This window comes from Triturus cristatus, chromosome 2_1 (assembly GCF_964204655.1).
Source record: "Triturus cristatus chromosome 2_1, aTriCri1.1, whole genome shotgun sequence".
NCBI lineage: Eukaryota > Metazoa > Chordata > Amphibia > Caudata > Salamandridae > Triturus > Triturus cristatus.
In genome coordinates this window covers 91,834,812-91,862,378 of record NC_140581.1, presented here as the reverse complement: position 1 = coordinate 91,862,378, position 27,567 = coordinate 91,834,812, and the positions used below count along the sequence as shown (strand labels likewise).

The following is a 27,567-nucleotide window of genomic DNA, read 5'->3' as shown; positions in this document are numbered from 1 at the left end:
AAATCTAAAATATTTCCACTGAGGCAGCTCACAGTGTGAAAGGGCATTGATTGCCTGAGGTGGGACTGACTTGGGTGACCACAAGTTTTAGATATCTTGGTGCGAGTATCACACAAGACTAATTAGAAGGCCATAAGATGAACATCAGCAGGGTTGTGGATGGCCTTCGAGCTTCTATTTAGTGCTTGAGCACCCTTACATTATCCATGATGGGGAAAGTGGCCTTGACCAAAATGATCTTCTTGGTGCGCTGCCTTTATGTACAAGGTACTAGGCTAGAAATCTCTCAAAAGACCTTTACCAAACTGGGTAAATCACAGGTCGAATTGTTTCGGGCAGGCAAGAGGAGTAGGGTTAAGTAGACACATTGAAAGGGGAGGATTGGAAATCTCCAACATGCTCACTTACAACACGCGGTGCAAAGGCTAAATGTCGGTGACAACTGGGAAAAGAGATTACTCAAAGGAACACATATGAACATAACACTCCAATGATAAGGGACAGGGGATTCTGCCTATCCTGCCATCTATAATAAAAGGCAGGTATGTAGTATTTGGGATCAAGCAGTAAGAAGGATTATTAAAAGGTAGCCTTGTGGGGAGCGCTAGGTGGCGCCTGACCGGCATGGCTGCTCTGCCGTGAAGCTCCGGCTGCCGGACCCCAACGATCCTTCCCATTTCGCCTGCTCCTGCCCTGGCCGACCGCTTTTGGCAGGCTTGGGGTCTTGGCCCGCCCGGCTGTCATCGGTGCGAGTTTGGCAGGTGATCGCCCCCCCGGAGCCGTGTTGGCGGCCTCTCTTCAGCGCCCGGCGGGAGGCGGCTACTTCCTGGATGCTGGGTGCGGGCGCGCGGCTACTCGAGCCCGCGGCGCCCACGAGGCGGCTGAGCCTGGAGGCCCTAGCTTGAGAGAGAGGTCAGCGCTGTTGCTGTGGGGAGAGCCCTGCCTCAGATCCTGCGGCTGGCGGCGGGGTGCTGTGAGGCCCCTCTTGGGCGGTGGAACCGGGCCGACGTCCAGGCGGTGAGTGAGGCGCCGAGTGCTCTCCCTGCTGGGGTGACTAGAGCTGCTGGGGGTGCTGGGGGCCCTCCCCATCGGACCGGGTGTCGGTCGGGGTCCGGCGCCCCCCCCCCCCCCCCCCGCGACGAGAATCCGAGCTGAAGGGTGCCCGAACATACAGCCGCGCGGAGTTGCGGAGGACGTGACTACCTGAGGGTCAACTCTGCTGCCCGACCACGCGAGGGATGGACTGCAAGGCCGTCTAAGGCCCGAGACTGCTGGGTGTCCCCCTCCTGCGACCTGAGCATTTTAACCCAGCCGGGATCGTAGGGATAGCCCTGCTGTCTACACACGTGAGGGATATATATAGCAAGGCCGTTTTAAACTCGGGCCTGCTCGCCGTGCAAAACTCTCCCATTCCGAGGCCCGAGCAGGTGATCCCAGTGGAGATCGGAGAGATAGCTCTGCGGCCTGAGGCCCGCGCCAAGAACCATGTGACGGATGGCTAGACTGTCTAGGGCTTCATCTGTGACACCCGAGGGAGGGCTCCACGCTCGGAGGCTGAGCGGGTGCACCTACTTGAAATCTGGTAAATAACTCCGCTGATTCTGTGGCCACTGGAGGAATAGCGAATCTGGCCTACGATCCTGTGGCTGGCGGTGGGATGCTGTGAGGCCCATCCCGGGCGGTGGAAACGGGCAGACGACCAGGCGGTGACTGGGGCACCAAGTACACTCCCTGCTGGGGTGGTTGGAGCGGCTGGCGGTGGCGGGGGCCCTCCCCATCGGACCGGGTGTCGGCAGTCGGGTCCGGCGTTCCCCCCTCCTCACCCCCCCGCCGACGCTGCTTGCACTGCCCTGGTGCCCCGAGGCCTGCAGCGGTGAGCTGGTGGAGTGGCGCCGCGGCGGGGGTTCGGGCCGCAGGTCGGCAGTCGGGGAGTGGTGGATGGTCATCCCTTGCCTCCTCCTTCTTTAGCCTTCCCCCCCCCCCCACCTACCCCCCCCTCTGGGGGCCTGAGTGTTGGGGGTGGCCCTGTCCGCGGGGGGCCCCTAGAGCCCCTAGCCCTGAGCCGTTCACGGGCGGTGGACATGTTGGGCTCTCCGAGGCGGACGAACACCTGGTGACTTTGGCGGCGACACGGGGTGAGGTGTGGTGCCCCTCCGGGCGGAATCCTAGGCTGCGTGCAGGCGGCGAATAACGAGCGGCCTCCAGATCACACAAGGTGTCCTCCTGCTGTTCTCCTCCCGAGTCCCTCTGGCATCGCCGCTGCCGGATCTATTGCCCGTGGTTTGGGCGACGCGCCCCCCGGTCTTGCAGGTGCTACCGCCATGGGTAAGGACAGGGCCTCCAGGTCGACGCCAGCGGCTACCCAGACTAAGATGGACAAATTCACGACCTCCGAGAGGGGGCCGGGCCCCGCCGGGGAGGGCCCCCCCTGGCACCGACCTTGCTGCCATCTTGCAGGCCATCACGGCATCCCGCTCCTCCCTGGAGGGCATGGTGGGGGAGGTGAAGGTGGACGTGGCCCTTCTTCGGCAAGACCTGCGTAACGCCACGGCCCGTATATCTGAAACTGAGTCACGTATCTCAACGGCCGAAGACTATATCCGCCAGCTGCAAGACCAGGTGCGTGGGCTTACCACCCACTCTAAAGAGATGCATCGCCGAGTGGAAGACGCTGAAAATCGCGCCCGGCGCTGTAACCTCCGCCTGGTGGAGTTCCCGGAAGGAGCGGAGGCGGGTCGCGCGGACGACTTCTTGGAGCGTTGGTTTCAATCCTGGATGCCAGTGGGCAGTCTCTCGGCCTGTTTCGTGGTGGAAAGGGCCCACCGTTCCCTGGCGCCGAGGCCCCCGGGGGCGCCCCCCCGTCCTTTTATCCTGAAGATCCTGAACTTCCGGGACAGGGATGCGATCCTTAGGGAGGCCAGACGCTCTGTGAATCTCCGCTACCAAAATCACTCCATAATGGTGTTCCCGGATTACACCCGAGAGGTCCAAGAGCTCCGGCGCTCCTACATGGAGGTGAAACAGAAGATGCGTTCCCTGGGCCTCCAATATCAGTTGCAGTTCCCAGCCCGCCTCCGGGTCATTTTCCAGCAAAAGACTCTCTTCTTTGACACGCCGCTGGCAGCCTGGGCCTGGCTCACGGAGGAATGTCCTCTGCAGCGTGCTGGTCGAGGATCACCGGTGGAGGGGCGGGCTGGGCGAGGAGCGCCCCGATCTTCCAGATCCCGAAGGCGACGGCGCACATTGCCCCGGAGACGCACGGGGGAGGAGGTGACTGACGTGCGCTCCGGGGGGCGGCTGCGACGGGCGTCCGTGGCCTCGTCGGCCTCCTCGGCGGCCCCCACTGGTCCTGGCGCCGCCGAGCAACGGACCGTCTCCCCCCGGCGGACGGACTCTGCGACCCAGCCTGCTCCTCAAATAGACACTTCGGACCTCTCCCGCAGCCCTACCATTTGACCTCCACTTGCTGCTTGTATTGTTCTTGTCGGGGTGGGGAAGTGGGGGTGTGCTTCCTGGTTGCTGGACTTTGCAGTCGGGCCTTGGTGCTCCTACACATTTGTTGCTCTCGGCCAGAGCGGGTGATTCAGGTCTGATATGATTTCTTAAGGGGGTCCACTAGCGCTCAGGCTCGAGCGTTTTAGCTTGGTTTTGGTTACACACTGTTAGGGCGACAGATGCTTCTGTTTTCGAAGTATAGGGTGGGGGGTGCGGGGTGGGGATTGGTTTGGGGTTGTTTTTTCCTCCTAGGGAGGTTTTTGTTGTTCGAGGGTGCAATCCTCGTTGTTATGGTTCTAAGGCATCTTGTAATGTTTGACCTGCTCTCCTGTCATAGTTCTTCAGGTCCCTCCTTCCGGGGAGATCTCCTGCCCAAGCGCTTATTGGCCCCAGTGTGGACGCGATGCCGGCGGGGACTTGGCATTCTGCGCGCTTCCCGACCCTTCCCCGGCTCCCTTTTGCTGTGTCTATCTCCTGTCCTCCATGCCCCTACTTGCTCCCATGGCGGGCACACCCCTGCCTAGAGCTGCAGTGCGCGTCTTGTCCTGGAATGTCAATGGTCTGCTAGATCGTTTCAAGCGCATGGCGGTCCTCAAGTATGCGCAGCGTGCGGAGATTGATGTTCTCCTTCAGGAGACCCACCTTATGGGTAATAAATGTCCCTTCCTCGCCCGCTATGGCTACGATAGGGTCTGGCATGCAGGCTTCGCCAGGGGTTCACGGGGGGTGGCTATCCTGCTTAAGCGTTCCTTTCCCTTTGTACTGACCCAGGTGCATTTGGACCCCCAGGGGATGGTTGTTGCGGTATGTGGCGCCCTGGAGGGACATCCGCTTACACTGCTGTCCCTCTACGCGGCGCCATCCCTGCTGCAGTCCGCTCTTGCCTACGCGGCGGCCCTCCTCCCCGGGCTCCCGACGGGGTGCCTTGTCCTCGGTCGGGACTTCAACGCGGTCTCTACACCCCGTCTGGACTCGACGGGTCCGATCTCCTCAACCAGGACCGCTCGCGCGAAGCAGCTATCGTGTTGGGCTGAGGCCCTGGGCATATGTGATGTTTGGAGGGTTTGGCACCCTCACGATCGCCAATATACCCACACCTCGGCGGCGCACCACTCCTATACCCACACCTCGGCGGCGCACCACTCCCACGCCCGTATTGACCTAATTTTTCTTCCCTCTACTGATTGTGCAGGGGTTTGTGACGTCCGCATTCTTCCGCGGGGCCTCTCTGACCACTCGCCGGTGCTTCTGGCTCTCGGCCCACCTCCCTTTACTGCCCGTCCGACGTGGCGTTTGAATGCCTGGTTCCTTCAAGATAAGGCCTTTCGGGGGGGGGGGGGGGGGGGGGGGGTGGAAAAAGGGATTGCGGAATACTTCCTTCATAATGCGGGCTCCGTCTCCTCTGCGGCTGTCCTCTGGGAGGCCGGCAAGGCCACCATTAGAGGGGTGGCGAAGGGGCATCTGCAACAGCAGCGCCGGCGCCGACTCCAGCAACTTGCGGTTTGTGAAGCGCAGGCCCTGGAGCTTGAGCGCGACCAGGAAGCGTTGGGTGAAGCTGCTCGGGCGCGGCGACTGGCCTTTCTCCGCGAGGAGATACGCATGCACTCTCTCGATGCGGCAAAGACTCTTTGGCGCTCCTCGGTGGCCCGGGTCTACGGGTGGGGGGACAAGAACGGTACGCTCCTGCACCGACTGGCCACCTACCCTCGTGCAGGCCGGGTGATCCCGGCCATCGCGGACGCTGCGGGAGAGACGCACACTGTCTCGGTGGAAATTGCTCAAACTTTTGCGGACTACTACTGCCAGTTATACCGGGCGCGGCCACAGGGGCTCTCCCTTGCGGGATTGATGGGAGGGGATGGAGCGGTCTTGGCGCGGTTGGGGCAGGACGATAGCGAAACCCTGGACTTGCCCATTACCCTGCAGGAGGTTGAGATGGCAATCTCCCATTTGGCGCCTGGGAAGACCCCGGGTCCGGACGGTTTTCCGCAGGAGTATTACGCCCACTTCCGTGATACCCTGGCCCCGCGACTTCGGGATCTCTTCGCGGAGGCGGTAGAGAAAGGTTCCTTCCCGAGAGAGACAGATACCGCCACTATAGTTGTCTTGCCGAAGACTCAACCCCCTTCGCGGTCCTGCTCCGAGTACCGGCCGATCTCTCTTATTAACACCGAGCTCAAAGTTTATGCTACCGTCCTTGCGCAACGGCTGCGCCTGTTCCTGGCCGCGCTGGTTCATCCGGACCAATGCGGGTTTATGCCAAACCGAGGAACCAGACACTGCCTGCGGCGCCTGCATCTAGCTCTGGCCCACCGGGAGCGCCTCTCTCCTTATCTGGCCCTTCTATTGGTGGACTTCGAGAAAGCCTTTGATTCGGTGGGCTGGGAATATCTTGGAGACACCCTAGAATGAATGGGGTTTGGCCCCCAGTTTCGCGCCATGGTTCGGGTGCTTTACGCGGACCCACGGGCCCGAGTGCTGGTCAATGGGACCCTGTCCCGCGCGTTTTCCATTGGGCGGGGGACGCGGCAGGGCTGCCCGCTCTCGCCCCTCCTCTTCGCCCTGGCGATGGAGCCCCTGGCCGTGCTCATCCGGGCAGACCCGGTTCTCCGTGGGTGGGACTGGCCGGGTATGGTCCCCGATAAAATTGCGTTGTATGCGGACGATGTACTTATTTATCTCTCCGAGCCGGCTGTCTCGGGTGCGCCGAGTTCTTCATCGGTTTGGGCAGGCATCTGGTCTCCGTTTGAACTCCGGGAAGTCTGTCCTGGTTCCGCTACACCCCTCACGGGAGTGTTTTGATTGGCAGTCTGACATTCCCCTCCGACGGCTGTCCTTTAAATACCTGGGGATCTGGGTTACCCTTCTCCCGGAACTATGCTGGGCTCTCAACGTGGCCCCTGTGGTTAACAAGGCCAGGGCTGATATGATGAAGTGGCAATCTCTCCCACTGAATCCGTTGGGAAGGATCGCTCTGTATAAGATGATGATCCTCCCCCGGTTTCTCTATATGCTCCAGAACACGCCCTGCTCCTTCCCCCGCTCCTGGTTTCGGGACCTGGACACTTTCTTTGGGGCGGAGGTAGGCCCCGGTTGGCCTTAGACCGCTGTCGTGTTCCTTCCTATGACGGCGGCCTGAGCATGACGAATCTTTACCTGTATTACCTCGCTACGCAGCTGTTAGTGGTCCATGACTGGTTCTCGGGTGGGTGGGACGATCCGGCTTACAGACTGGAGGTGCGGCTCGTCGGATTCTCCTCTATTCAAAATATGCTCTACGGCGCGGCGGTCCCTAGATCGCTTCCGGAGGTCGTGCGGGCCCCCTTTCTGGCGTGGCGAGCGGCTTTACGGCACACCCAGTGGTCGAAGGTGTTCACCCGGGTGACACCGCTATGGCATGGCACTTGGATGCGGGAGGTGGCGGGACTCGGTGGCTTTCGTGGCTGGGACCTCCTGGGGATCTCCAACCTGGGCGACGTCTGGCGGGGAAGCCACATGTGCTCCTTTCAAGAGCTCCAGAACCGGTTTTCTCTGCATCCCTCGCAGTTTTATCGCTATCTCCAGTTGCGCCATGCGCTCCAATCTCACGTCCCCCTGGACTCCAGGCTCCCTGACCATAGCCCGCCTGAGGCCCAGGTGATGTTGGGTTATCTTGGGAAGGGGGGCATCTCCCGTATTTATCGATCCTTGGTTAATAATACCCCGATGGACTGGAGTGGGTTGAAGCAGCGGTGGGAGGCTAGGGTGGGCCCTCTGGACGACATTGATTGGAGGGATGCCCTTATGGCACCCAGGACGATTACCACATCAGCTCGATTGCGGCTCGTCCAGGTCTATTACCTTCACACTGCATACCTGACCCCGGAGTGTATGTTTCGCGCCGGCCTCTGCCAGGGGGCCTCGTGCGGGCGGTGCGGGGTGGACCCGGCTGATTTCTTTCATATGGTTTGGTCTTGCCCTCGATTAGACGGCTTCTGGGGGGAGATTGAAGCTGATTTAACTGACGCCCTGGGATGGGAGGTCCCCCATGATCCTCGAATGGCGCTACTGGGCATAACAGATGGGCTGGATGGCTCCCGTAATGAACATTATTTCTTAACCACGGCCCTGGTGGTGGCCAAGAGGGATATAGCGGCCGCCTGGAAACGGGCTGACCCTCACACGGGAGACAAATGGCGGAGAGGGGTGGATTGGTGCGCTGCGCAGGAAAAGACACTGTATGCTGCTAGGGGTTGCCCCAAGAAGTTCCGGAAAATATGGGGGAAATGGCTCGGGGGCCTGGGTTAAGGGGGGGTATGCGTGGGGTGGGAAGGGAGGGAGAGGGGTGGGGGGGGGGGGAAGAGCCTGTGCTGATGTTTTCTACTTACTATGTAACTGGTCTGACTGCTGACAGATTTCTCGCTTTGCTGTATGTCCTGTTTGATCGTGATGCCAATTTGAAATCAATAAAAACTTGTTTATCAAAAAAAAAAAGGCAGCCTTGTGCCCCTGACTTGCATATTTGGACAACACATTCCTTTGGGCAAATTGCTCAGTCTATGGCTATAGATAAGTGGCGTGAGGATTGCTGTGAAACACTATCGGATCTTTATCTGAATGTAGATTCTTTAACACTAATCAAGCGTGTGAGATCTACGGGACCGGGGTTGGACAATTCTTGCAATATGTCAAGATTTCAGCTATGGTTCGATAAATATGGCCTGACCACATTCAGACCATGGTGGCTGGTAGGAAAATGATAATTCGACTTAAATAGAGCGTTGCGTACAGAAAAAATCATTGGGACAGTTAAAAGTGCAGGAAAGGTGGTCACACTGGAGGAACCGCTTACAAATAAAGAATGGGGTAAAATACATCTGAGAGTTCAAACATTTCTGGCTGGGAGTGGCAAATTAATTAAGCACTGTTACTGGTAGAAATATATCCCTTGCAATTAAACAATGCTTCTTGGGTATTGCCCCCAAAACAAAAAATAAACGGTTGAGTAGGACATTCATAGGACTGCTTTGTCTTGGCTAAACGAAGGCTAGCTATTAAATGACTGAGTAGCAGTTCACCACCCACTGAAGGATGCCTTAGGGATGTGGTGGAATGGGCGAACGCATAAGAAATTTACATGAAAAAGGTGAGACTAGATAAGCAATTTGTCGAAGATCTAATTGTTTGGGCGGACGTGATCCACACGCTAACCCATCCACCTGATGCAAGGCCCCCTTGAACATGAAGTGCAATGTTCTACCCACTCCAGAGGCGAATGTCACAATTAGCGAATAATCATTTATGATTGTTTGAATCTGGGTCGGAATGGGGATGGCGGCGGAGGGCCTGCTTGAATCAGCCTACAAATAAATATTATTCATGTGTATCAACTAGAAGTATTGGCCAGGGGCTCATGGGTTGAGACGGTGACTCGGATGTCTCAGAGCCATGAAAGGAGGGAAGAGTGCAGACTGATCGCTTGTACAGGTTTGACATTTTACAGTTGGTTATTGTACGTTATGAACAAAATGAAAAGCAGAGGACCTGTAGAATATGATCTGTAAAAACGAATGTCAATTATATGCTAAAAAAATAGTTGTAAGATAGAGCTGTACTAAACTCAAAGCAAATTTAAAATATAATTTTAGGTAATAGAATGGACCACACCCCAATGTAAAATTCCTTAAGCAAAGGCATTTCTAGTGCTAGTGCTAGTCCCTTGTCGCATTGTGGGTAAAAAACCTATTGCTTTTAGGACTTATTATTCAAATAACTGTACTTTATAAATGGACTGCTGAGTCTTAACATTTTTCTAAATTTTCTTTAGAGGAAACCCTTCCAAGCATCAATGGAAAGGGTTGAGGAGCAGCAGGCCAGGTGCACTTGCTTAACTGATGCAATTTTGGGATAGTACTAAACTAATTTGTCAGATTGTTTTGGTTCACAGTCCAACAATAGTGGGGTAGTGTGAACATGTCTGTTCTTTATTTAGAATATTTACTGCATTAATGTCTGCAACGGATTCCTATTTACTGCATTGTTCACTTCTGAGAACGAAACAGGGCATTGGAGAGTATGTTTACATGCAGGGTGTCACAGTGGACATTGAAGGTTTCAGATAGGTAGCGGCGCATACATCATCCAATCCCACCAATGAGAAGAAATGATACAATGGACCAATGAGAACAAAAGAAAACTGGATTCTGTTTGTATTAATATAAGAGCTCCTTCTGTGTTTCTATTTTCAATGACAAGCGATTTGTCATAAATGGTATTAAAGCACGGCTGAGGCAAAACTAAAGAGTAAACAGCCAATGAAAGAAAGAAGTCACCTTACCGGCTCGAGTATCCTGTGAAACCTGCCCATGCGCTCCACCACCCAGGCTTCCTGTTGCGGGACAAACAGGACCACCGTGTTCATGGGCATGTTGGAGGCCCATCTCTGTTGAGCCACCGGGGTCCATTCTACCCGAACCGCTTGCCTGGAACTCTGAATTAAAAGGAATAAAAGCACAAAATGAAATCTTCAACATCAATAGAGATTGTGCCTATGAATCCCATCACATAATTTGGCTCTATATCTTGGGTGGGAGAAGACTACAATCAATAGTAGTGACCTGGTTCATCATAAACTGAATAATAATTGCTAAACATTTGGAAACTGGCCCATTGCTATTTTTCAATTCAGCCATCTAAGCAATTTTAGGTGATATAGAATACGGTACAAGGGTGTGTGTTTGGCAGGTCGAAGTGTTAAAGGCAAGAGAGCTACAAGAGGTAAGGGGGTAAGAATGCAGGAGGTGAATTTTGGGGAGAGGCAGAGCTGCAGGTGGTGAATGTAGGCGACAGAGCTACAAGTCGTGGGTTTAAGGGTAGAAATGCAGGAGGCGAGTTTGAGGGAAGAGGCGCAGCGGTAAGTGCAGGAGAATCCATGCTGCAGGATGCCAGACTGGAGAGAACAGATCCACTGGGGTCGATGAGTTGTTCAATGCATGCTAAATTATGCTGGTCAGTGGTCTATTTGCCCTATTTATCGCATGTGCTAAAAATAAAATGGTAATTAACACCCAATTACAAGAATGAGAGGTAATTGAAAACCATCAGCTTAAAACATCTTAAAATAACTCCAGTCAAAAGCAGGTGGGAAAAAAGTCCTGGAAGTGTAAGGAATGAAAGACAAGTTGTAAAACAATACTAAATAATGAAGACCGATACATCAAAAAACACAACACACGCATCGTTGTAGGTGAGAAAATAAAATCAAATCTAAAACACTTAACTCGTGTTCATCCCCTCGCACACCACCAGCACTCTTTTCCAAAACACATTACCACCCCCTTTACCTTACAGCTTCCGCTTGCCAACAATACATTACATGCAAATACTTCTCAGAAGATAAATACATCTACTACTCATTACTCAAAACCAAAACATAACACACAGACCAGCACAACATCTCATACACAGACTACCTCATAATACTTTCCGTCACAAACTAGAAACATACAACCACTCTCAACCTCCTGGATACACAATTATTACACACCCTAAACCAACTACACTACCACACTATCACTTCCCCACACCAAACACAAATACAGCAACTCTCCATCCTTTGGACAATTTAGAACCTTAAACATGACCCATATGCTGCACCACCACCCCTAACTCATACACCTTCCACCTTAAACAGATGCAAACAAAATAAGCAACATGCCACTGTTCACAACTTCACATCTGCAGGTCTACTGCATAACAAGGCTACTTTACAAAAACAACACCGCTCACTCTCAGCCACCTACACATGCAGACCCATCAAAAAGTCTTCTTAGCCTGCTACATGAGGAATACGATGCAGAACAACTACAATGTTATCTTCAATCAGCGAATACCAGCACTAAGGACACACCTGCTAGAAATCACAAAACACTGGGCTTTCTAGGTGACCTAAACATTTAGCATGAAGAACCTAATATGCCCCATCCACAAAGAAGATTCACTGGCCTAGAAGCACTGAACACACACACACCAACACACACACCCACCCCCACACACACACCCACACACACCCCCACACACACACCAACACACACACCCCCACACACACACCCCCACACACACACCCCCACACACACACCCCCACACACACACCCCCACACACACACCCCCACACACACCCCCACACACACACCCCCACACACACACCCCCACACACACACCCCCACACACACACCCCCCCACACACCCCCACACACACCCCCACACACCCCCACACACACCCCCACACACACCCCCACACACACCCCCACACACACCCCCACACACACCCCCACACACACCCCCACACACACCCCCACACACACCCCCACACACACCCCCACACCATTTTTACAACTTAAGAACTAATTACCCTTCAAACAATTACTCCAGTCACTTGATCAGACCTACATTTGCTTGCTTTCCAACTAAAACAACACACCTAAAACCGCCTTACATGCATCCACCTATCGACTATGGAACAAACTCAATTTTGAACACTTAGAAACAATTAACATCCAGTAGAGATCTAGGCACAATACATTCCATTCAGAAACTATATGAGTGGCTACAGGAAGCTTTTGGTATCCCAATTCCACTAACAACAACACAACAAAAGAAAACAGGCACCTTGGAGAAATGCAGAGATAAAAAAGCTAAAACAGCAAGTTAGAAAACTGCTATGCACCTGGCTCATAAGAAACGCTAATCAAGACAAACTTCACCTACAGAAACTTAACAGATTAAACAAGTCAGCAATCAAAGAAAAAAAGCAAAGAAAAAATACTATTCAGACGGAATTTAAAATACTAAAAATGCGCAAATAAGGAATTCTATAAAATTCTCGCGGAATTTCATAAACCAAATTGCCTAGAAGCAGCTTATCCCCCAACTCAAGATTTCACAGACAAACTAGCAAATCATTAAACCACCAAAGCAGACACCTTGGACTCCGATTTCGAAAAAACAAAAACCACCAGCACCAACCCTTCTGCAAAAATAAAAGTCCTCCAAGAGTAGGCTAACTCAGCCTCCACATTCCCTCCAACAAATATCACACAATGAAATTATGGACTTGGTCAAAGCAACCAGGCCTGCCGGCAGCCTTCTGACCCATGTCCACCACAAACCTTCAAGAAAATTATTTTATCTACTCCTGCTGCCACACCAGTAAGAAGAATCTTCAACAATTTCCAGAAGAACTAAAAAAAGTCATACATACGCCCATTACTAAAGAAAACCAACCTGGACCCGCTTAATTCCGACAACCACAGATCGATTGCAAATGGAACTTTTCTGGGCAAACTGATAGAGTTTCATTTGCCCAGATGTCACAATTCATTGAAGATAATTCCATATTTTTAGACTTCCAAACAGGATTTCGTCCAGGAAGAGGCACATAATCTGCCTTAATTTCTACCTGGGATGACCTTAAGAACACAGTTGACCAGAACAGTGTTGTGACACTACTTCTCTTGGACCACTCAGCTGCCTCAACTGGATCACATCCTACCTTCAAACCAGAACTAATGTCATCCATACTCCCCCTTTCTCATCCAAACCGTACTTCACATAAGCAGGGGTCTCTCAATGCACTATCATCTCACCCATGCTTTTCAACCTCTACATAAAGTCATTACCCGCACTGATAAATGAATTTCACCTCAAATGCTTTAAATATAAATATATATATATATATATATATATATCTCACACAAATACTCCTTAAACTGGAAAGCCCCAAAGACATTGGAAACTCAAATCTTCAGTTGTCTCAGAGAAGTTGATCAGTGGATGGCATGGAGCCATCTCAAATTGAATGCTTCCAAAACGGAAATGCTCACATGTAGCTATGGTAAAAAATTATGACTCGCACGCCGCCTGACATGACAATCTGAGAACACTGCCTAAAGTATCTAAGGAAGTAAGAAACCTCAGAATTACCATGGATGATGAGCTATCAATTAATGCCCAAGTGGACAAACTAGCAAAATCAAGCTTCATTGCTAAAAAACTCTGCAACGTATCCTCCCCCACCTGGGATTTCCACACAAGGTCAAGGTTACAATCTCTCTTGTTCTGTCTAAACAGGATTACACCAATACCCTCTACCATGGATCATCTGCAACAACTATGAAAAGACTACAACGGATTCAGAACTCTGCTGCCAGACTACTCTTACATCTAAAGCCATAAGCCCACATCTCCTATGCCTTGAAGGACCTACATTGGTTACCGGTTGCCAGAAGATCCACATTCAAGCTGCTTTGTATAACCCACAAAGTGATACATGGAACAGAACCGCTCTTCATCAGGAATAAAATCATCCAATACATTCAACAAAGGAACCTCCGCTCTAGTTCGGCACCTGGCCTCAAAATCCCACAATACAAGAAAAAAAAAAACATAGGTGGCAAATCATTCTCTGTTCAAGAAGCCAAACTATGGAACTCTTTACCCCAAACATAAGGTCCACTGATAACAACCGTATCTTCAAAAAACTACTCAAGAGTTGGCTTTTCCCCACATAACCACCATACGCAAACATAAATATACAGCATATCCCTGTACATTTATAAGCATTTATTTGGGCTATATATGTGTACCTAGATATGTGTATTCCTTTGTACAAATGTGTATAATAAATATGCTTATAAATATATCGTTGTTAGTTCTGCTTAACAAATGTGAATATTACATATGGTTATATTATTCTATGTTTAACATGTATATAGGTCACTGAATAAATAAGTACATTTTTATCTTAAATATTCATCTACAATTGCTACACCTTTGAATAAAAATAATTATAAAAACAAATTTGCTTAAAGTATAGCAACACTTGAAAGTCTGAATGTATTCAATACAACTTACATCTACATATATTACCTTCCATATACATATATACCTTCAATGTAATTATATATATTTATATTTTAGTATAGTAGCAATTCAGCATCTCCAATGCACTATCCTATATCTCACCCAAAACTTCTCAATTTCTTCTACCTCCACTCTGACTCATTCCAAACCTCATTCTACTTTCTCTCCAATGTACTACCCTATACAGACCCCCAGGATATTGCGGCATGGATTATCAAATTTAGCGGCACAAATATGGAAATTTAGCAGCACAAATATGGAAATTTAGCGGCATTTTTGCGGTGCTTTATTTTACAAATAATCATTCATTTTCAGCCTGAAATCAATGGAAACTGTTTTAGCAGAGTATTCCACTTTGAAATAGGCATGTTTAAAGTGTCTGCAGCTCTACGGAAGCACAGCTCCAGTCCTAACCTCGTGGGAGGGAGCTGTATTTCTCCCTGGGATGTTCTAGTGCCCATGTATGAACCCCTTTAGGGGTAACAATCGCTATATAAATGCAAACCTTTTTCCCCTCTTCAATCCTTCCGCTATCCGTCGGAATCCAAATAACTAACTAACCTATCCACCACTCAAATTACTTTCAGATTTCACTATACTAATTCAACACTAATCCTTCTTGGATTCATGAGTAGCGTGCTACTCTCCAAAAAAGCGCTTTGATGCCTCGTCAGTAGTAAGCACTACATAAATGCAATTACAATACTATGAACTCCCTTGCGTAAGGTTTTGAAGGAGACAAACCTAAGGTTACTGTAGACATACCCCTGTTGTAAATCACAGCAGCTGTTGGTCTGTCCAGTAAGAGGGATTACTCGTATCCCTTCCAAATGACTGTAACCTCATGGCCCAAGTCTACTGAACCTTTTTTTGCACAGAACGTAACTCAAAGTTTCAGGAAGATTGAGACAATATCTACAACCATATAGTATTAACCACGTTTGACACGATCACAGAGAACCACAAAATATCTTAAAAATCAAGGAGCTAGCCAGAAATAAAATACAGGGACATGTATGGGGAGGGTTTTAGAAAGGTGCGAGCTTTATTCAGAAATGAAAAGGAGCATGCAATGGTGTAACCAGTATCGGAAAAGGAAATGGTTTGGACAGTTTATTCAGAAACTGGAAAGGAAAGTGTACTGTTTTGGTCTAGCAGAGGCGATGATCGTGCACCAGTTCAACAAGCAAAATAACTGAACGTGCAAGTATGTACATTAATAGAATAGAAAGTGCATTGGGGAGACTGTGGCTGCCTCTCATTGATGTAATAGCTTAAAAAGGCACCTTAATTCACAAATTATTTGAAATATTTCTAGGGAGTGAAGGTCCCCCAACACCACTCCTATAAAAAGAACTGCCTCTCAACATCAACCCTATGATATTAGAACCACATTTTTTTTAAATCCTGGGTTTGATCCAGAAATTCACATACTTCCAAAAATAGATCAAAGATTAGCTGAGTACTTTATATGGTGTCTTTGAGGACAGCATTGTTTTTTAAGTGTGGCCAATGGCATAAGTGAATCCAATTTTACAATGTATTTTGCTTAAACAGATAAACCAACGGGGGCGAGCATCCACAAACAAATCGATACATTTTTCTCTTGCTATTAGTTTGTCTAGCTTAAGAAGCAGACTTCCGCACAGAGGATTTTAATCTAATCCAGGAACCATATTAACTCTACACTTATTATTTTATGTGTGGAGCAACGTGGGTCTCATATGAAAACATAGATTATAAAAACACTAAAAAATATAGACTTGCAAACCATTGACCTTACATGAAGATTGTAGGTTTATTCGGAAAGATGGTGGCTCCGCCACACCATACAAAATTAGGTCATTAAAATATAAAAACTCCTGTGGTACATTTGTTTCACATTTTAGGACGGAGGAGTAGAGCAACACAGAAACACATTAAAAAATGACAGTCATTAAATATAAGAGTTTTGGCAATTAGGATTTCTTCAAGGGCTGAAAGTTTGTTCACACAACAAAAGAAAAATCACAGTAAATTGATTTGAGCATCCTCCAAGATTTGTAAAGTCTGGTACAAGTCCCAGGAAAGGCGAAAGATGCCAAAAATGTAAAATCTACGGGAAATAGAGTTTCAAATAATTTGAACAAACCCTTTGGTTGCACTGCTATGAAGCTTTACTTTAAACCAATGCTACCCAGCCAATTAGGCTTTCATGCATGCACATCCTCACGTACATATGTTGTACACTCTTACTTTTTCTCAAAACAATGCAACTTTTATTCATACACCATATCCAAGATAGGCAGTGCAGGCTTTAAATGAAAGCTCACCTGCCACAAGCCATCCCTCAGTGTCTACATCACCTATCCTGCTACTACCACCCGGTCAAGTCCCAGACAGACAACCCATACAGGCAACCTCTTGCGCCAGTCACCCCAGCACTGAGCACTCTGCCAAGAACCCCATTCTATGCCAGCGGGGGACTTCATTAGCACCCATCAGGGTCCTGTTCCCAAGAGCCCTAGATAGGACACTACTGGGACATTCACTCAGACCATCACATCAGCAATGTCTTGAGCTAAACAACCCACTGGGGCCCCAGTCTCCACTATCCTTCCTAGTTCTCATCCTAGCAGCACACAGAGGAAACCCCTTTCATGGAGATGGCCCAGCAGGCACGTCGGTGAAAGGCTCTCCCTCCCACTTACATTAAAACACATGGATTGTGGATCCATAAAATTATAAAAATAAATATTAAGAACAGTTTATAAAAAATGCTGTAGTGTAAACATCATGCCGACTGCACAGTCTTACCCCGCTTATTTATACAGCGGGGGTGGTCCTGGCCACCTTGCTCAGTTATGGCTATCAATGTTCATTGCCAACTCTTTTCAACTTTCTCTCTTGGCACTACACTTCTTCACCAAGTGTTTCCGGTGCTGGCAACATGTGACGAACTGCACTTCTTTCCTACTAGCCTTCAATAGAAACATCCCAGCATGGTCCCACTCAGCACTGGCATTGGTCTGCATTTTTTTCCTTTCTTGGGAATGAAGTTATGGACCCTAAAAACCACCTTCACTCCATCCCAGCCTTTGGACGGGGCCACCATACCACGGTCTACAGCCTGAGGGGTTGACCGCATCATAGATTTTGGTGGCAAGGGTGATCTACGTTGAAGTTGCTCTTGGCTGATGTTTCAATGTAGGTCATGCCCAGCTGAGCAGCCCAGGCAGCAGCCTTTTCACTAGGCACAAGATATCCTGAATACCGGTCGCTTTTCTGTCCCAACAGCACAAAGATAGCCCGTTCGGAAAGCACGTTCATTGCTTCCATATACCAGTCATCCAAGGACAGGAAGGTGGACGGGCGCAACCAAAAGGCCGTCCTTCTTTCAGGAGACGGAAGCGGGTTTCCCCGGAGCAGGAGATGTCATGGCGTGGACAGAGAGGAACAGCGGAGGCGGAATAGCAGCGAGAAGAAGCGGATCCGAAGAAGAGACCGAAGCAAGTACTGCTGTGGCATGCAGAGACGACAAGCCGGGAGGCCAACAGGACTACGTTTCACCCAGCCACCCCCCTGGAGGAGGGTGGCTTACTAAGGTACGGGCGACGCTACAGGGGCTTAAGGGACACAGGAGGGGGAAGGATGTTGTATAGAGGAGGACACATCGGGGCACACTCTGTGCCGGTCGAAGGGGACTTCTCCCCTTCCCTGAGAGAGAGAAACACCAGTTTTTCCCTACGACTCACTCCGGTCTATTTCTTTTGTTGTTTTATTCCCATCCACCCACGCCATTTCCATCAACGTTGGGGAGGTGACGTACCGAATATCCAACCCCAAGTCCAGGGGAAGACCTGGTGAAGACGAAACCTTTTCCAACCAGGAGTTCGGACCCCTGAAAGACCATAGACTTTGACTTAATTTTTGTGCTCTTGAAAAATGGCATTTTGGAATAAAACAAAAATTCCTGAACTTTATCCCTCTCTTTTACAAACTTTCATTGGTTGGGCCAGCCTCCCTCTGGGAAAGATTCCGGATTGCGACAAATACACACTGTTGTAGTATGTATCACATCAAGTGAATAGCCCAACAACCATTTCTGCTTCTTCTACTGCTCCACCATGGCCCAACATGACTATCTCCTTGCAAGAAATGTCAACCTCTTTTAAAACCCCCGCATAAAAAAAAATAAAAAAAATAAAAATAAATAACTTACTTCCCACCGCTATTCACCACTTCGTCATGGGGTGGCAGGCTTAGCTTATTTGCTTAACCATACATTATTGTATGAAATACCACAAAAAGGGTTCCTGAGCTCTGCCCAAAATCTGTCCCGGTAAAAGTGTCTGGATCAATCCCGACCTCACATGCGACCTAGATTCTGGCTAGTAGTTCTCACTTTTATAGAGGCCAAGAGTAAATGCAACGAGCTCAAAGGTGGATATGTGTAGATCCTGGGTAAATCTCTGCACTAAATCGGCGTCTGTATAAAAATTCAGTTATTACTGTTATGCTCCCCCCTCGAGAGGCTACGGCAAGTCTCTGAGATTAAAAAAGTAGAGCCATTAAATGTAGTAAGGTCTCCAGGCAATATTCTGGAGTCTTATGAGGGGAAAAATTCCCACAGCTTTATTGAGCCCGTTCGTATGATCAGTAATTCAGATTTTGGGCAGAGCTCAGGAACTCTTATAGATAGATTTGTGAACCTTATACGTTACCAGGCTTTGCACTGGTCGGCGAAATTCCATAGGAGCCCTGATGAAGAAGTTCTCCCACGGAGAACGAAACGCGTTGGCTGGAACTTAAAGCTTTTTTGAAACTGATTGAAAAATAAAAAAAACTTAAGTAAAAACTTATTTCTATAATTTGGACTTTGTTATTCCGCGCACGCCCATCAAATCGCAATTTAACAATTCCCTATACTAGTTCCCCACTAATCCAGTTTGGGTTCCAGAGTAGCGTACTACCAGACGAAAAGCGCTTTGACACCTCATAAGGGGTAGCAAGCGCAATATAAATGCAAACCCCTCCCTCTTCTATCCCTCTACTATCCTGTATCAATTCAAATAAACTCACATGTCCACCGCTCAATTTAATTTCATATCTCCCTACACTAATTCACACTAATCTTTTCTGAGTTCCGGAGTAACATGCTACTCGCAGAAAAGCGATTCAACGCCTGGTCAAGGGTAGTAAGCGCTATATAAATGCAATAGCAAATGTTACTTTAACTATATGTTGTTTCAAGAACTTTGGGCTAATATCAGTCCAGGTTTCCGTACCTCTAGTTTACATTTGAAAATGGCCTTCACTGTGATTCAATACACACAAGGTCGCAAAAAGGGAAGATTGATAAGAGTCCCCACTCCATCTAGGTGTTTAAAGGCAAATGAGAAAAGGCGCTGTAACAATCAGGAAAGGGAAAATACAGGGCAGAGCTCACTGGTGGCCACAGTCTTGCGGCTCCAGCAGCAGCTCTCCTCTTTGGCCAGAAGTGTTTCCAAGAGTGAAAAGGAGAGACTACAACAGCCGGCATGTCTGAGGGGAAAATGCTGTCCTACAGCAGGGCGAGTTCTGAAGGCACGAGTGCCCCCATGGAACTCACATGAATACCTATGCTGGTGTACCTGGTTGGACAAAGGAGCACAGTACTTGTATTCTTTGAAACCGTGCTTCTACTCTAGAATGTAATTGTTTAATGATAGCCTTTTTATACAATTGTTATTCAACAGCATATAGAGAGTGCAGCACTTGCATGAATATACACACACACACACCCCTGCATTACTAAACAATGACTCCACTTATAAACAACTACTTTATTAAATAAATAAGAATCCAGGGACAAAATGTACAAACGTTTTGGAAATTATAAATCAAAACCAAGCCTACGCAAGGTCAAAAAGCCAATAATGTAATGGCTGCTATCTGTGCCCTGGCAAGGAGAACGAAGATTTTAAATAGCACAGTACAGGCGGGTGGTGGCGATAGGAGCACATTTTCAGAGTCAGTGTCACTCTTTTGACCAAACTGAGGAGGGCATGTATAGGAAGTACAGAGTGAGCAGTAAGGTGTTTTTGGAACTCAGATGAATTGGACTCACTGTTAGGTGAGGAAACATGCACAAGTGATGCCAATCAAATATATGTGCATGTCCTGTGCTAACTGACCTCATGCAGTTATTATGGCATTGTAGATACAGCAGGTGGACTTTCACCGATTGCACTGTCCCTGTTTTTTCACAATTCCCTGGACACCACATTGGCACACAATCTTTCCAAACACCGCTCAAGAATTGTAGCATACCATTTTGAGTTTTACAGAGTAGCATACTGCCCGCATGCGACAGGCTGCGTGGATGGGACACGTTTAATTTGTCTGCCAAATTCCACAGGATTCTTGTACCACAGGAGTCGGCACTCACTCAACATACAGAAAGTCTGCAATGTAGGGTGCCTCGTAAGGACCTCGTGGTACAATACCCTACGAGTACCCATGATACCGATATGTTTGACCGCTGTGCCTTCTACACCCGTCTGGCCAGAGAAGACTTAGGAGAAGACTTTCTAGTGTTAATTAAATCCCATATATACTCATGACAAACAGCAGACATACTTTATTTTACATCAGTAAAGAGGACGTTATATCTGTATCAGGAGACAGTGCGTATGGCAAATGTCCTTGGCCTCTCTCACCATATCTTAATACAGTGAGACCTACTCAAGCGAAAGTACAACGCTGCACTAAGAAGTACAGGGGTAACCACTGAACACCCAACTGGGCTCCTAAAGGCCTGATTCAGGGGTCTACATAAGGGTGGTGGTGCACTGTAGAATTCACCTGCTACAGCATACAAAATGTGTGGCCCGTTATGCAATGTTGCACCAAACATGTACTTCCAGTGGTCTCAGATGTCAATTTGGATGAGGACAATGATGACCTCCCCCATCACACCAACCCCAAACCCTGGTGGAATACAGCAAGGAAAGGAAAGACTCAGAACAACAAGCCGCTTTTGATGCAAGTGCAGAACAAATATAACGAGTGATAAATGACATGTACACTTTTTGCATCATCAATTATTTTCATGCTTATTCATAGGAGATATTCAAAACTGAAAACATCTGCCATACGTGGCTTGCATTCCATGAAGAAAAAACTTGAGTGCACAGCAAAAGTCACATTTGATGTCTAGAAAATGTGAACCCCCCCCCCATGCCTCTTCCTCCCTTTATAATCAGTGGCCCTGTCAGCGGTAAACCCTCAAACCTCTCATCCTGTCTCTCCACAATGACTCCTTGTGCGTTGTGTCCTTTGTATGTCTGCATAGATAGACCACTCAGGCTTGATGCCACTGTGCTTTCCTGTGCAGGAATGCCTGCTCTATAGTACGTGCTTGCACTGTGTAAAACATCTCCACCACTTGGTCACATCCTGGCTGCAGTATGCCTTTGTACTCTGCATGTTGACAGTGCTGCATACTAGGTCTCCAGTGGCAGCTGAAGGTTTATTCATGAAGCTCCCACATGCCTGAATTCTATGCACCACGTGGCACTGCACAATGCAGTTACTGGCGAGGAGTCCATAATGTTGGCTACGGCTTGGAAACATTGCTGTATATGAAATCTAAAAAAGTGTCCACTGTTCTACCCAATGCCCGCACTGCTGGTAATTGTGGGCGCAGGACGTCCAACGCAGACTTCTCCACAACCCTGAACTCCACCCGATGTACTAGATTAGCCCTTGTCCTTAGGGCTAATCTTGGGTACGTTGAAGAGCAGTGCTTGTGGTTGGGTGACTGGTCCTGCACACAGAAGAAATGGACACCTACGACAGGCTGCTTTTATGGCAGGTGGTGGTGGTTGGTGCGTGTTCCATGGGGTCGTAAGTCTCTGTGCCCTGCTCCCTTCACATCTTCTACTTCTTTCTGTATGGGCATGTCATCTTTTGCTAAAGGGGAAGATTTGATGTATGTTGTACTTTTAGACTTACAAAAAATGTTATCATGGGTGTGCTACAGGGCGTACATATTGATCTTGTAGAATACAACCTTTCAGTGGATGCAAGGGTGTAAGGTATATTATGTGTGTACACTACAGCATAGGTATACTTACTGACCACAATGTTATATTGTACAGCACTACAAGTCCCAAAATACATTTCAATCTGCTACATAAAACATCCTGTTGATCTGTTAAATATATTAATAGAATGTGCTAGTACCCTAACATGATCTCTTTGAGTCGTTTATAAAAGGGGTAGTGGGTGGGTGGAGTTCAATCAAGGAAGCCTAATGAATTTGAATCAAGGAGGCCTAGGTCTCCAGCTGTTAGGATAATTTTAGAAGCTTGCATTTATCACTACATACTACATATTTCGGTTTTAACAGATATCACAAATATGAAATCCAACCCTCACAAATTGATGTAATATTGGACTTCTACAGAATTTCAAATACTTTTATTCCCACCAGCAAAGAACAATACAGCTATTTCCACTGGGGGTTAAAAGTTAGTGTACTCGGAACAATACAATGAACGGTCAATAATAATGTATTAACGATATCTCCTAGCATCATGTCCAGTCTCGAGAATAAAAGATTATGTCCTTAGAAAGCTGAACTTTTTCAAATCTTCAAGACGCCACGGTCTTTATTTCATGCTCTGTACTCGTCTATTGACAAAATAGCTCAAACGCTGACTGGAAACCTGCAAGGTCTCCAAACTTTCAAGCTGAAATAAACCTCCATATTATAAATACCCTGGCAGCTCTTTCACCACTGTACGTTTAAGATGTTAATTTCAAAATCCTTATTAAAATTCCCATTGACTATTGTTTAAGGGAGGTTCTCATTCATTTATGTATGATCTTTCAGATTTCTCATTTACCTCCTCTAAAGAATAGTGGATTGGTATTAATAATTTTAGTTGTTTTGTTTTTCTTCACATTAAAGTCATATACAGTTCAAACTACTACAACTAATGCTTTTGTCAGCCAAACTGAGCTTTACACGCTTTTATCAGAGCAATCTTAATGGTAACATTGATAACAGTCTCATCTCTTAAACTGTTTTCATTTTAATGTCCTCTTAGTTAATTCGTAGTCTGATCCAAAATTACATAACTCTTCTGTAGCATCTGCCACATTTAGATCCTCAATGTCTTTCTTTGTTTTACAATCTCCATATGTAACTCTTTTAGCCCAATATCTGCATATGTGATCAATGGGTTCATTTGGTATAATGATTATTGGCGGTGGTATTTTCATTAACCTGCCAGATTTTTATTAATGTTATCTAGTTATAGAAAATTATTCACTTTACCTTTAGAAAAAGAAGAAGTGATGTTGCTAAAGCAATGTTACTTCTAAATAAATTAACCAGCGGAGCGCTTTTAGAATATCTACGATTAGAAATGTAGTAACTACTCTGAACACACCAAGCATCGGATCGCTTGACTTTTGCAACAGGTCAGCTTGTACTGAAACCCAAGGAACAATTTATTTTTACTGTAAAAGCTCTCAGATACCCTCGGGCCATTGGAAGGCTAAATTAGATGGTAGAGTTGGCTAATTTATGCAGCAAGAAAAGGCAAATTATGTGGCATAACGCAGCACAATTTGTGCCAGTATTACTTTACTATTTTGGCATTCACCTGTTAACACATGGACTTCAATAGTATCAATTTAACACCAAAATACAACACTCAGCTACCAAAGGGCAGCCTTATTCTGCACTGCAGCCTTTTTGTAACTTTTGATCCACCTGGACTAGAAACAGTTGTTAAAATCTGCAAACTAGACAAAAAAGGATGGATTATGGGCAAGTACAGACAATCCATTATTGTGCTGAAAATACCACAACAACAGAATAACGTAATTCCAGTGGCCCTATATCTGGCATTCTGTGCACCCAAAGGTAACAGCAGAGTAGGTTCTCCAATCAAAGATAACATGATAATGAAGATATTTAGAGTTGTTTCTTTTCAGGAATTGACATCCAAATCAATCCTTAGACTATTTTCTCTACTAAAACCACCAGTAGTCTCAGTCACTGTCCAACCTAGCGTTAGGACTTGGCTACACTGATCATTTGTAGGGTGTTCCTGGTGTCTTTATCTAAACAAACTATCGGCACATTAACTTGCTTAAAAATGCAAATACTGCTGTTATTTATTGGGAGCTAGATGCCAACACGTCAGAGCATACTTCCCAAAGGTTCTAAGTAAGAAATTAGATTATTTGGGGTGGGTGACCACCCTCGTCATGGAAAAATCACAATACAAGTCAGGGACAACCGTCATAGTCACTAAATTAACGTAAGCTCAACCCCCTGGTTGCTATGGCACAGAGCAGGCAGTCTTAATTTAGGGTAAAGTGTGAGATATATACAGTACCAAACAGTAATTAGGTAAAAATACCCAAAAACTAAAATCTTAAACTGAAGAAGAAAGATAGAGTAATATTTAATAAACAAAATGACACTAAAGTGACAAAAATTCAATAATGGGAAGCAAGAGATATATGATTTACAGATTTAAGGGAAAATAGCTCCGAAGAGCACAAAAGCCTCAAAGTTAATCTATAGTTGCGGTAGCTGGGAGCTGACTGCGATGGAGCACAGGTCGGAAACACCAACCAGGTTAGTCCTGGTCAGAAGGTTTTACCTTCTGACTTAGAGGCCGATTTCGATGCAGTCGGAAATGACTCCAATCGTCGGTCGGAGCCCTTCCGACTGCATCTAAATGTCCCGTTTGGATTTTTTTCCAACCTACCCATTATGATGTGGTCGGTCTGAAAGGAATCTTAACAGGCTTTCCAAATGTATTCCGATGGACTCGGAGAGCCCATCTGGCATTCGGAAAGGGGCCAGTAATCACAAGGGAGGCTCTTTCCACCCGAGGGATTACAATGGTAGATTCCTACACCCTTTATGTGCCAGCCTTTCTGACACAGAAATGCTGTGGGAATCCGACTTTGGAGGCCAGCCGCAGGTTCCCTATGGGTGCAAGGCCTCTTGATGGCAGCCGAGGGGGCACCTATGGCGCCCCCCTGTTGATCAATGCACTCGGTAGCAGGCTCCTTGCGGTGCCTGCCACAGGGTGCAGGGATGAACCGCACCTCAGCTCTTTCCAATGAGTGCTTGCATTCTGGTCGGAATGCAAGCTCCCATTGTAAAGAGTAGGAGTGCGACCGAACAGTGTTCCGTCTCATCCTAATTGCTGGTTTAAGACCGCCGACAGGAGGTCATTCTGTCCCAGTTCCAGATCGTCTCAGGTCCGTCCGACATCGAAATCGGACCCTTAGTCATTTAAGTCCCAACCGACCACAGAAGTAGACTTCTATGGCACCCAGCACCTCAGGTGAGGCACTTAGACACCCAAAGGGTGTCCGGCAGCGGAAACAGCAGAGTCCAATTCAGGTCCACTTGCCACTGGTCAGCTGGTACTTCCAGGGAAAGGCCTCTTGCAGCTTATCTCCCTGTAGCCACACAGGAGGTCACCCAACTGACCATTGGAGTCCACTTCTATGTCCTGGGTACAAGATGGTGCAGATTTAGTCTTTCAGTCATCCTCTCAGGTTACAGACAGCATGTACACAACTCTTCTGATCATTGCAAAATATCACTTCAGACATGACACAGAAGACCCACACTATGCAGAAGTAATGTCTCTCTTAGGACCACTGAAAACACTCCTACCATGATGGATGAAAATTACTTTCTTTCTGAGCTTCTCCATCAAGCCAAAAAGACAACATTCAGACTTCAGCTACAACCCCATCTCTCCTCAAGAGAAGGTGAAAAGTGGAAGTTCTGCATACACAGGCTTCTCGGGATGTTTTGGTGGTAGGAAGCATGTTAGACTCTCTTAGAGGTGATTCTAAATATAAACATCCACCTCATGCTCTATTGCTTTATTACCACCTACAATTGGCTTCCCGAGATTGTTTCTGGAAAGTCCAATTTACTTTCACAAATGTTTATTAGGAATCAAATGCGTGCACCTGTAATCTTATAAGCAAGCCTTTACTTCAGCTCAGATGTAGCCCTTTACAATCTGCCCGCAGATCCAGATTATTCAGACTGCGATTAGGAGTTTTTTTCCCCCAGTTTACAATTTAATCACGGGAACATAACAATGTTAGCATCCATTTCATTGTCATGCCGCTTCCTCTTTGGAGTTTCCTCACGGACAACATTTCATCTTCAACTATCTCATTGTTTGTCATTTCATGGCTTACCACGCAATGGATAAATATATAAGCACTATGAATTATATGTGGTTTTTAGGACAGGTTTGGGGCAAAACTTAAGCATGAGGTGGTAAGGAGTGATGGTCATGGCTACGGTATTATGGAAAAGAGCAGTAGTTTGGAGTAAGGGGTAAAGTGTTAGGGTAAATGGTTAAAGGTAATTAGTTCTGAATAGGCATAAATAGTTAAAAGTAAGTGTTCATGGGTAAAATGTTAATGGTAAGGGGCCTGGGATTCTGGGTAAAGGTTTAAAGGTAAGGGGTAGAGGATCTGTGGGTAAGAGAAGGGATTAAGAATAGGGGGCAAGGAGCTAGGGGTAAGGGAAGAGATTATGGAAAGTTAGGTGATATATAAATGTATACATACACAGATAGGTGGGATTTGGTACACTAAAATAAAGGAATTAACCATCTATAAAAACATAAAGGTATGGTAAGATTCACCAGGTAGATGTATAAATAATGAGATGGTGATGACAAAAAAGAAAACGGGCTAATGCCAATAGGTCTGGTTTATAACTGAAAGTGTTTTTTTCAGTTTCTCATCATACGTACATTTTTTCACTCTTCCTTGAACTCAAACATTCACCCAGTGACTCAATTGTATCCATTCACTAATCTGTCCACAAACCACACACACACAAACTCAACAAGGAAACACTGAAAGCATTTTAAAAAGCGATGGCCATATCATAGCATTTTTCATTTGTATTGCTGTTTGGAGGGAAGGTGTAGATAACTCACATCCGCTCTACCACCAGCAATAAAAAAAATCCAGCAAATCCATAATTATGTGGAAAATGCAGCAGCCACAAAATTGCATCATTCCAGTAGCCCCGATCTTATTATACAGCCAATTGCCCTTACCACATTTTTCTAACCACACTCTCCTCTCTTCCTGTCTTTCCTCCCACTCTAACTGCCACAGTCAAGAGGC

The 27,567-nt window shown here is 47.2% G+C and overlaps 1 protein-coding gene across 1 annotated transcript in view; it reads right to left on the bottom strand.

Moving 5' to 3' along the window:
* The window catches only part of STOML2 (stomatin like 2), a 109,685-nt gene that overhangs the window by 78,590 nt on the left and 3,528 nt on the right, over positions 1–27,567 (bottom strand). The window contains exon 2 of the mRNA XM_085628136.1: positions 9,812–9,964. Coding sequence (XP_085484262.1) covers positions 9,812–9,964 — 153 coding nt within the window. The remainder of the gene's footprint in view (positions 1–9,811; positions 9,965–27,567) is intronic.